General features: G+C 45.5%; 1 protein-coding gene across 1 annotated transcript in view; it reads right to left on the bottom strand.

Moving 5' to 3' along the window:
• Positions 1-6,425: 6,425 nt before the first annotated feature.
• The window catches only part of LOC144129154 (uncharacterized), a 98,500-nt gene continuing 92,479 nt past the window's right edge, over positions 6,426-12,446 (bottom strand). The window contains exon 2 of the mRNA XM_077663099.1: positions 6,426-8,898. Within this exon, the coding sequence (XP_077519225.1) occupies positions 8,310-8,898 (589 nt within the window). The 3' untranslated portion in view covers positions 6,426-8,309. The remainder of the gene's footprint in view (positions 8,899-12,446) is intronic.

Genomic DNA, 12,446 nt, shown 5'->3' on the forward strand with positions numbered 1-12,446 from the left:
CTTTCATAGCCGTCTGCCGCCATGTAAGGTACTGGTGCGTGGTGCGGGGTATCTTCATCAGCCCGTTCCCGTAGCTTCGCAGCCTGTTGTCTGCCGAGGCATTCTGTGGAGTACTAGTGGTTCGCACCTACTGGCACCAGCCCCAGCTCGAAGACTATGACTGACCCGTTACGGTCAAGTACTGACCCTACGACCACACGAACTACGACGGCACCTCCACCGCTGTCGTTTGGTACATACTTGGGCCTCGGCGATGGCTTCTGGCGGCCTTGCGGCTCTGCAAGTTCCGTGGACTAGGCTTCAGTCTTACAAAAATTTCTTGACTGGTCTATAAACTGTCCATAGACTTCTGTCTATAAAGACAAATCTTTGAGAATAGTCTATAGGCAATGCAAATTCCATACACAGTCTATAGACAATCTATAGACTTATGGCCATCATCATCGTCAGCCTAACTACACCCACTGCCGGACAAAGGCCTCTCCCATGTCTCTCCAATCAATTAGCCATACAATTTTAGTTGGATTTTGTCTATTATAGCCTATAGACTATGAATAGAGAAAAAGAAATATCCATAGAAAGTCAATAGTGTTGATATGAGGTCTGCAGACTGCCTGTAGACCATGTTTATAAGGGATGCATCCACTCGTCATCCATTTATCTCTTTGATCGTGGCGGAAAGCTCTTCACTTTCTCTCTACAACCATCCAGTCACGTCCATCGTAATGTCCTGCATCTCCCCGACTGCGGAAGTCTTCCTAGTTCGTGATCGGGACGATTTCTCCGTGGCCCCGGGTCGTTCAGCGAACTACGAAGACGCCGAATTGGGCAGAGACGCGAGTGCTATTTCAGCAACCATCAAAACATCCCGCAGACATCTGTGACCGTGTGTCGTCCTTCTGCTTGCCGCCACGTAGCAATATATTTACAGCGCAAGTAGCTTACTTCGGCGTTTCCGTAACATGTTTCAGCATGTTTCCCGGCCCTTGCGTCCCCAAGAGATGTGCTCATCTGTTAGCCAGTTCATGAAAGGCGGCGTCGACTTTTGTTGAACTAAATGTCATCATGGCGACCCGTCATGTCATGTCTCTGAGGAGCCTTAATAAGGCATTTTCGTAAGGTTCCCATGGGCACGTGGCAACTGGTTTTTCGGTTCGCTGGCCGTACCCTAGCAAGTTCAGCCCGTGACAAAATCTTCAGGCTTTTATTTTAACTCGGTCTATGCAGGATTGCTCATACGGTGACTCACAATTTTTTTCATTTCTTTCCCTCATTCGTTTTATCATTTCATTCCACATAGCTGAGGGATTTTGGATGTATAAGCAGGCATAAAACTTAGTTGTTGGTGGCTCTCTTGCGCCTAATGCAGTACAGGCGTATGTGTGATCAATCACGCTTCTGCAGCGGAGAATACCCACCTTTGCGAGCAAAAACTTATTGCTACTAATGAAGGTCCGCTACACTTCCTTGTCGAAACTTCTGATAATGTTGATGCTGAAGACTACTAATCCTGGCTTGAGTCATTCGACCCTCCCTTCTGATAAGGGTGCTGATGAGAGCCCCATCCACTGTTTTGATCAAAGTAAAAATTCCTCTTATGGCTTTCTGGATATGTTGGACGTTTGTCCGGCCGCAGAAAACGCGTTTATTGCATATACAAGTGAATCACTTTGCGGTAAAGTTCTTCAAATGCAAGCTCTTCATATCTACACCAAAAATGACTCCATGATCATAGTTTTAAGTGAATAGCAATGTAGCCTAGCCTCTGAGATCCGCACCTGCACACAGGAAAAAAAAAATGTGTCGGCGCACTACTGTTGACTGCGAAGTTGGTCGGTGTCGACAATGCATGTATTTCATGTTTAGCGTCTTTGCCACTAAAAAGGAGTAATCTATCGATACAGGCCGACTTGGATTTGTCCACTGTGTCCCGTTAATACATGCCAAAATAGAGGACACCAGTGGAAGAGAGGAAGGCTTTAGCGCTATCTCCTCCGGTGCGCGGAGAAGATGACAGCATTTTATTTCGCATGCATGCACGCGCGCACACAAGCGCACAAAACCCTCCCTCCCTCCCTCCCTCCCTCCCTCCCTCCCTCCCTCCCTCCCTCCCTCCCTCCCTCCCTCTAGAGCATTCGAGCAGTACTTTCACTCGAGTAGCACTTCCATTTACCCCCGACTGCCCATGCTTGAAACCGGGTGTCTGACATCCAGTGCCGCCTTCCACTTGCACCATCAAGTTTGACTGTTTGCTGCCAACAAAATGCTTTTCAAATTTTGAGGTTAGGCAGTAAGCCTGGGACTAAAGTATACTGCACGAGGTCAAGCCTCCGCAAATACTGTCAAATAAAGCGTGCGTACTAACACCTCAGTAGCAGGGACAGCTGCGCTGAGAACTGACTCGACAGCGTTGGGCACCTTTGGACAAGCGTTCTTTCCAAACGCGATTAATTGTGTCCCTTGGCCACCAGTCCAGCTAATTGCATAATGACGCTGCGTTGTTCCACCCGTGCTTCTGCACTGGCTGTTGATTCTAGCTACATGGGCACTGAGCGCACGTTAATAAAGGTGAACTAAAAAAAAGGCGTAGTTCACAAAGACACTTGCATGGCCAGCTACTAGCGTTTTTTGGGGGGGAAATGGGGCTCCCTGATTGGATTGAAGAAACATTTATTGCGCTTTAAAAAAACTCTTGTGGTTGTCAGCGGTTGTCGGTCAGTTCTTTTGCCAGCCACCGATCGAGGTCGGTTCAAGCGGTGGTCGTTTGCCTTTAAGCCAGGGCTCCACTAGCCTTTGCTTACTTTTGAGCACGCTACCTATTTGGTCCTCGGATCACCAACAGCAGGAACGGAATGCGAGAAGAAGACACGTTGAAACTGGTGAGACACTTGGTGGTAAGCAGAGTCACATACAGCTCACCACACTAGTGTCTGAACCAGGCTGAAAAACTACAAGCAGAGACCATCTTGCGTAAAGCACACATGACGGCGCTCAAGCTACCACAGAACACGTCAACTGAGAAGTTTCTGGCCCTAGGGATCCAGAAAACCTTCGGAGAGTTCAGGGAGGCAGAGCTCGGCTCGCAAAAAACACGGATTGATGCAGACAACGAGTGGACGAGTGCTCTTAAAGAGACTCCGCTACAGAACAGGTGTGGGGATCACTAAAATATATTTTGATCTATCGGTTGAGAGCAGCGGTGAATGAGGCTACTTTCTGCGCATGTCCTTTTGAGCACATCATAAATTCTAGAGGTTACGTTTCCGGCGACGCCTTTCCGGACGGGTGCGATGCCAGTACAGAAAAATATTCCGCGTGGGATTAAATTTTAAAGCACGAAATTTTCTCAGTGATCAATTTTTTTGGTCTTGTGAAGTGTCAGATGGTTAATGAGTGCCACAGATGCTTGCTTCGATTTTTATGCGGCCATGTACAGGAGGAAAACAAATAAGGCGTTACCTAAACAACCTACTCTGCTTAGCGTGCACTGTGCGCCGCTGATTGGTCACATCTTACGGATGTCCAACCTCTTTAACTCTTTATCTGCGACCATCTACGCCGAGTTGGAGTGTGTCTCCGGGAGACATTTCACGTTTCGGACCTGCAATCAATGACCATACAGGCCCGTAATTCTGCTGTCACTATAGCTAAGCATTACAGACCACTTTGTGCTCTTCCGTCACGTCAGCGTAATGACCACCTCTTGACGATAAGGAATACGGCCACCCACGCCAGGAAACTTTTGTCGGGTCGACAAAAGGCTTGTCTCGCACGCAACCATGCACACTTATAGCTCATCTTTTAAGAGAACATGGTATACAATTTAACTACAGTGCAGTCAGCAGCGCGCATCAAAGTTGCCTCTTCCTGAATTCTTGTACGTTTAAGAGTGGGTATGTGAATGCCGCCTGTTAAATATGATATGACTCCTGAATGAGCAAAGCGCAGGCTCATTCCACCCAGAAAGGGATAACAGGCGCCTTAAAAGGGTTTGTTTTCAGACGTTGTCGTTCGCTGTCTCAGTGGAGAGTACACTAAGCTTTGAAATGAAGGATTGCATCAAGTGCTCTTTCTACCGACCCGTGAAGATGATTCCGACTAGGAGCTAAGAAATAAACCAGTAGTGTCCATTTAGCAAAGTTGAGTTACCGCAAGAAAACTGCGCTAGCAGCTACGGAGTTTTCCACTTTGGGAACCTATTCATATATTTATTATTCTTTTATTCCCGGTGGTTCGCAGCTGTTGTCACACTGCTTATAAGGCTTCAGTGATGAACATCGAAGTACGAGGTCCTCCTTAGTTTTTCTCATCCCCATACGCCGCAGCGTTACGCACCGAACTTCCGAAACGACATTCAGAAACTAAAGTTTCTGAATTAAGAGTAAACAGAGAGAGCAGCAGGAGTGCACTGATTCTGACACCTGCTGCGACTAAAATATTTTGTCAAGATTAGTTTTTTCCTTCCCACAGCCTGTGTCGGGGACAAAGCATCGTAACTTGCGTCATGCAAGCGATGTTCAATTCTTATCAAGTTTTTAGCTTATTTGGTACCTGAGAACTTCGTTAAAATACGCGGAGAGAGTCGCAGAACAGTCATGTAGACAAAACCGTTAGCTTTACTGGTACTACGCGTAGCCAGGGTTCGGAGACGCAAGTTTATAAATAATTCTAGAAGCAAGTAAAAGCCTTGGGTTTATGTAGGAGATAACGCTAAGAAAAGAACAATGGCATGTACGTAGGGCCAACGAAAATACACTGCAATCGTTGGTGATCATGCTCCAATTTGCCCTGCACTTACGTGGTAAGCAATTTTCTCCTCTCGTGGACAGCCACGCGACGCGTCTAGGGACCAGTGAGGTACGCTTGTTTTGTAAGAGGTATTTCCCGATCTCATGGTGACGAATGCCTTTGCTTTGTCCCAATGGTGGCGACCTACAATGAGCTGTTATGTAAGCGAGATAGCTCGTTTCCTCCCATTCTTCATGATAATTGTCTCAGTCCCAAAGCTATTGTCCACGTGCTTGACAAATGGTGCAGTCCCTTGGCATTGCGTCATGGTAAAGAACGGTCAGGGTAAAGAAGCGTTAGAACGGTGCCGTACATAAAATATAAGCGTTTTTTTTCGCCGTTATCACCTTCGTTGATTGATTAATATACTGATTGATTTTTTCGCTGAGTAGCCCTAATTGATGTTCATCGTCATTAATTAAAGGGATTCAGCGAAATAATCAATCATTCTCCAAGTAAGCTGGCACAACCCGACTGGAAAAAGCCTCTAAAGGGTCCGACTGCGTGATTTCTTGAGCACACCTCATCATTCATTTGCGGCAAATGACACGATTACAGGTGAGCAGATATTCGTACGCCTCGCACCGCTAACGAAATGGAATAGAATTGCAGAACATGCTTGAAATATCTGATGTGTGTACAGTTAGTTCCTTAGATAACTGCGAAGCGAACTTGGCGTGTCAAGGCAACGAAGCTACAAGCGACTACTCTTTCTCTAGCTCCGGTAGATGCATTTTAAGTCCTGCTTTAAAAAGTCAGTTCTCTTTCTTCTTTAGATAGAAAATGAGGCTTAACATAATGACATTATTTAAAACATGCTGTCTAAGTTCTCTGAAATGAAATGAACCCTTGAAACATTTCTGCTCATCTTAAGGCCTGAGCGCTATGTGGGGACGTTGGGACAAGGACAGGAAGATGGAATAGGCGATACCTGCGGAACTTAGAGTGGTTCTTACGCTAAGACTGCAGTGCAAACGTGCATTTGAAGTGAGACAACAATGGGCGCGACAAGGCGCGCTATCATTGGAGTGGTGTGCTATAGAGATGTTGAGATGCGTCGTAATTCATGTATTTTACTTTACGCCAGCCCTCTAAATCCATTGGATGCCCTTTCTTCGTTCCCAGAACACGTCCCTGAAATTCATATCACGTCAGTACTCATACCCATAAATTCTGGACAAAAGCATTTTTGAGCGGGAAACCGTTTATGAATGCAGATTTTCATACAATGTAAGATTAAGATTTCACTATAGCAATCAATATATCCGCAGATCACCTGACGGCAGTCTTGCATTTTTTTTTCTATTCACGTTTTTGCTATCGTCAAAAGTGTTCCCCTTTGGTTTTCTATGGCAGTCTTAACTGTTAAATGCGATCAATGGAACCACTGTAAAATAAAGATTTTGCTACATATCACAGTAATCGATCATTACCTTCACTGTTTCCATAACAGTGTCATACAATATTTCAATATTCAAAACTATTGCCCGATAAAGCTGGACTTGGATCGAGTGAAATCTGGAAAGTAGTATGCAGTAAAGGGGGAATTCGTGCGCAGAATTATCACCTGAGCTTAAACAGTTTCTTCCTGGAAAACATATGGTCGCTACAAGATGTAAAAGAAAATGACGCCGATGCAAAGCCACCAGTTTATTTTCACTGGCCGTGAACATTTATTTACAGTCAAACAAAAGAGCCGCATACAGGGTCTTCGAAGACTGGCGATCGGTTAAAACGCCATCGATTAGATCGCTGAACAAGCATGGCTAATAACGCGCCAGGCGATAAGCACCGAAATCCAACACTTTCAACAATAGACAGGAGGTAAACCTTTCATGCACACTGCACAATCTAAATTCGTGTGATTTTGAGAGTCGCGATTTGGCGAAATCAATGTCTGTTGAGTTTCTCTCAGCTGGGCTTTCACTACGTTTTGTTTCTTTTTCGGGGAAAAGTGCGTATGTCTTGGGGCCTGTTTTCATAATTTCTTGCGAAGTGTACTTCTAGGTGCCACGGTCATTGCAAGAAGATTGACCAATCAATATTTACAGTAATACACACACGTATGTCCTACCTCGGCCACATGTTTTCACTAATATCCTTTTCTATTATGGTGTCTTGGGATCGTGGTGAAACTGTGTCATTTTGTAGTATTGTTATTTCTGGCCTTCCAGGCAGAAGCATTTTCTTATTAGCATTCTACACTCAAGGTCCTTGGTGTGCCGCCGACAACAAGATTTATTTCGATAAATTCTGTTGTTGCACGTTATGCTCATGTTTCCGTTGTAATCGATGTATATGGTTCTGAGCAGATCGCAAAAAACAAACACACACTGATTCTTTCTGTCAGAAGTTCTAAGTGAGGTTGGTGTAGTTTCGTTTATGCTTCGAGACATATGTCATAGATATGAATGTTGGTAGCTAAAAAGCAAATGGAAAGATATGTTTACTACTGCACTTCGTATGGAACATAGTCGTTTGAGTTGCGATTAAAATACCAGATATACGTTTATCAGAGCTTTAACTCGCTCTCTGAACAGTGCTCACTATCAAAACTGAGCACAACTTCGGTTTTTCAGCTCATTATACGGAAAGCACGTGCCCATATTTATAAAGCACGTTCCCTAGACGAGAAATAAAAGTAATTAACTGAAAAATGTTTCGTTACAAGCCTACGGAAATATATCTGCCTTGATAGTACCGAGTGAAGGTATTATACTAAGAACCTTTCGTTTCTGCATTTCCCGACGCAGAAATAGGCTGCGACACTCTGAGCATTTGCCTTGCTGGCGCGTTTAGTGACTATCTCGCACTGTCGTGCATGTTTCGTCGCCCTTGACGCTCGCGGATTATTGATTCGCCCGCCCTTCATCATCGTGCACACGGCGCTAGGGGCACTCTGCATATATACTGACACGTGGCAACGCGAGACTCGCGATTGTATCATACTCGACCACGCCGATCGCTCTATAGCATTTGGAACAAAGGGATCATGCAGTGAGGCAGAAGAGACCGCAAAATGAGAGGCAACGTTTCGCACGAGTGGGAACTCAGAGCAAGAACAAGAAGAGGGGAGACGTCTGCACAGGTTCTCAGGCCCAACGAGGCTTGTTTACGGCGGTCCGAGCTCAAGGTATGCCTCTCGAGTTCCCTTCGTTAGTTCATCCTATTAACGTTATTTTTTATTATCTTTTGCAACGCCTTCTTCGGGCAACACAGTTAGGCTTACCAGGCTTAGGCAGGCCTAACGAGGCCCGCCGGCCGACGCATTACTCGCGAAGGGGAGGAGCCCCGGAAGAGAGGTGAGGATTGAGTGATAGAGGGAGCGGATCTCAGGCAGGATGGTAGAGGGAGTTCATACAACGATCGAGGTGTCGGGTGGTTCGCCGTGTTTTCTTTTTTTTCTTGTTTTTCTTCCCGTGGTCCTCGTGATTTGCGGGTAGTAGGTCTGGGCGCGGCATTCGTGGGGCAGAAGGCAGGGAAGCCGGTTCATTGAAGGGCGTGTGAATCCCCTCTGCGCTTTAGTCGGAGCTCCTCTTCCAGCGCTCGGCCGCGTCGGCATCGCCGCCGTAGATGCCGCGCTTGCCCAGGCCGAAGTTGTACCTGCGCTTCATGAAGTCTTCCAGCTTGGACTTCTTGTCCCGCTTGCCGAGCCCGAAGCTGAAGCGGTGCCGCTCTCGCTTCTCCTGGTCGAAGGGCGCGTACTCGCGCTCGTGTGCGCCCCTGCGCTTGCCCAGGCCGAAGCCGTAGCGCAGGGGCTCGCGGGGGCCGCGCTTCTCCAGGTAGCCCCTGGACGCCTCGGCGGCCGCCATCGCCTCGTCGTCCTCGTCCTCGTCGATGTCCGCCTCGACGGGCGACTCGTCGGCCATCATGAGCAGGGGAGACCGCTTGCCCAGGCCGAAGCCGTACAGCGGTGCGGCGGCGGCGCGCTTGTCACTCGCGTGGTGCTGGAGGGGAATGACGCCCGCGCCGCCAGCGCCGACGCCGGGGCCCATGGCTGCCTCGTCGGCACTGCACCGCTCGCCGGCTCCGAGCACCAGCAGGAGCCACAGGGCGAGGCTGGCCGCCAGGGCGGGTCTCACAGGCTGCGACGCGCTGCTGACAGTCCTCCTGCGAGATACGGCAGAACGCGCTGGTCAAGCACCGCCACATTCAAAGTCAAACGAAGATCTATTACAGCGAAAGCTTTACTAGGCTCCGTCTGCAAGGTCGTGTCCGCAGCAGTTGTGAGGAACTTAGAAGAGGTAGCGCCAAACGAATGGTTGGAATCGAAAGAGCATGATGTGAGGATGCTGCGCTAAAAAAATTATGTCAATAGAGGGATTAGCTAATAATTAGAGCCAAAAATGTCCAAAAAGTGGGCGGAGCCAAGGCGACTTGTGGCGCCAAATTTGAAATACCGAAAGTGTGGGCGGAGCCAACGCGTGGCGCCAAAATTGAAAACGAAGCGTGGCGCCAAGTTTGAAAATTCGAAATGGGCAATTGATGAAACTCGATTAAGTAAGACAATTAATTGTGGTAATTGGTAAATTGAATGAATTTACAACAGTGCTTAATCGAGTAAATGTGAGGAGAAGGGACAAGTGAAGCAAAGAGGGGCAAAGAGAAACGAGGAGGCGTCAATGCTTTCGCATTCCTCCAATGCGGGTTACCACAGTGACCTCAAACGTTTTTTTTTCCATCTCCAGAACGTTTTTGCTATTTTTAATTATACATACTATCAATCCTATACGGACCGAGATAGGAGTGGTGTGCGCACATCACATTATGGTAAACGCACATTAGTACGATAAAACTCAGTGAATTCAGGTAATAAAATATGCCACTTCTATGCACTACTGTTTGAAATATGTTGAAAGAATGGTGAAAGACTTCGCAAACGGTTGTGCGTTGACAATTTGGTTTGGAAGACTATTCCTGTCAGATGTCGCAGCAGGAACGAACGACCATTTGAAGCAGTCTCAAAAAATCTGTCTAGCTGGACGTGTTCAGCACGTTTATTAATACTTACAGGCATCTTTGATTCATTCGTGTAGTGTTCTTTCTTCAACTGGACTAATGTTCTATTTATGGAACAATGAAACTGAATATACTCGGTCTTTTAGGCTGCAAGGCTAGAATCCTATTCAGTTGAGACAAAGGCATTTAGGCAGCCACATAATGAATGTGCTGGTCAATGTTTCATCAAGTTATAAACAAGCACAAGACAAGACACGAGACGACCAATGCATCACAACTTGACATAATAAAGGAAAGCTTAGAAATTTCTGCCCAGTGTTAATTTTGTTGGCCTTGTTATGCAAATCTAAATTCCAGCAAATACTGGTAATTTCTCACCGTATACATTGTAGTACGTTGTAAACATACTTTGTTGTAATTTATAAAGATAAAATCACTGTGAGCAGCATGTCTTGATACAGCATGTCCTATGGTGTGCACGAAAGCGCTAGACAAACGAAAGCGCAAAACACCTGACGCTGGTATTTGGGCGACAGTTGCCACATACAGGGCACGAAAAGTGCGCGGACATTCCACTTACGCGTCGGGACCTTCGCGTCCTAAACTCCCTTGTGTGTAATAAAGTTTCCACCACCACCAAGCAACAAAGCGCTTCTGACAGCGACCAGTAAACAACGTTTATATATATATATATATATATATATATATATATATATATATATATATATATATATATATATATATATATATATATATATATATATATATATATATATATATATATAAAGGCCTTCCTTTGAGGTTATTACATGAGGGGGGGGGGGTCAGTGTAAAAACATGAAACATGTACAAGGAAAATCATTAGCAAGCAAAGGAACAATAAACAGGCTAGGTATAACGTGGAAAAAAAATTCAGCACCAGAGAGTAAATAAAAAAGCCGGTGATAAAACCAATATAATAAAACTATAGATTTAAAGAAAAAATTAGACATAATGGAAATGGAAAATACCACAGTGTACGTATTAGGCACAAAACTAAGAAGCAATCGCAGAAGTACAGCAAATGAGAAAAAATTATTAAAAATTCAGAACATTTCAAACATTTTAAATGCCAACGCCGCTGCGGATGAGAGCAAGAAATGTGGATGTCTTAGATTCAATGGCTACGTGCGCTGGTAAATTGTGCCACTCTATGATAGGGCGTAGTATGAATGGCTTCGCAAATGCAGATATGACACGCCATGCGTTTAACTTAGTGCGGATGGTCGAGGCGCGGAAAGAAGGTTGATGGTGATTGGAAAAAATCGTGGTAAAGCGAAGGATGGTGATATAATTTATGCAAAAGTGCTAGTCGTGTTAGTTTATGGTGATAAGAGAAGTCTTCTAATTGGGCGCAATTTTTAAAGGCAGTGACGCTAAATTTATGATGAAAGCTGCAATCTCTGCGGCTCACATGGATAGGTGTGGTATAGCGCTCCTCATTCACCATATTAATCGGCGTCTCATTAAGGGCAGGCAGCAACAGTGCTTATAGCGCGGCAGCGCAAACGGAGAACTACATTCATTACAATTAAACGCGACAAATTTATCAGAACGAAATACGTGAACAGTGTTATGTGTTACGCTGCGTAAAACAAATTCGGAAGCACAGTGCTTACGCATGATCGCAGGGCGTGAAATATAGCTGACTTTAAATGTAGCTCACTTCGTTTTTAAAGACGAGCTAATAGAAACAGTTACACTGAATTTTTATACCACACACGCAGCCAGATAAACCAGGATCTTTTTCTGGCTTCCAGAGCTCGACAGTTTTCACTCTCATAATGAAGCTCGAGAAAATGATTTGATCACTCAGCTGCTGTCATGCCTTGAAAATCTTTTGCTTTACCACGACGCATGCGTTACAGGCATAAGAAAAATCTGCATCTCATTTAAATCTAAACTTGCCTATATTTTATTCGCAGTAACTGTAAGGAACACAAAATTCCTGTAATCAACATATTGCGTTCGCATGTAATAAATCTGCGCAGTAGGAAGCTCCTACAAAATGCTTGTGATATTACGCATATAACACTCATAAATAGAGCTTCGACTGTATGCTACTGCTCTTATATGACACACACAAAAAAAGAAAGAGGACTTTACTGAGAGACGCAATTTTAAACCAGTAAGTAAAAAGACAGAAAATGCTCCCGCAAATGTCGAAAGTGTGATTGCGCTAGTCTGAAAACTTAAGCGCGTAAGAGAGCGTGAATTGTTGGAGCACATGGCTATGCCTAATAGGGCTTCAACTTTCTTATCACGTTTCCTCTTCGCACAGGGGCTTTCTCGCAATGCGCGCGGCGACCGGCGGGTCCTTTCAGTGATTCGCGGAAAAATGCCCTTGCGCCATGGGACCCCTTCTAATGAATAAGCTGCCCGATAAGTATAGGTTTGCGCGCAATGCGCGAAACGCTGTATCATTCATTTTCCGGAGCGGTGGACGAGCACAAAAGTGCGGGTGCTTAAGTTTCTACAGCGGCCGCGAGAGGCGTATAACCGCTTTGCGTCGGTTATTGTAATTTCGAGCGAGGTTCCAAGAGTTAAGAAATTGCAGTGAACCACCACGTTACGCTGGCTCAGATAAAATAAGAATGAAAAGATAGGAATTGATGGAGCAAGACATTCCACGGTAGCGCAAAAAATACTATCTTTGGGTG

Source organism: Amblyomma americanum, chromosome 4 (genome assembly GCF_052857255.1).
Source record: "Amblyomma americanum isolate KBUSLIRL-KWMA chromosome 4, ASM5285725v1, whole genome shotgun sequence".
In the NCBI taxonomy this organism is placed as follows: domain Eukaryota; kingdom Metazoa; phylum Arthropoda; class Arachnida; order Ixodida; family Ixodidae; genus Amblyomma; species Amblyomma americanum.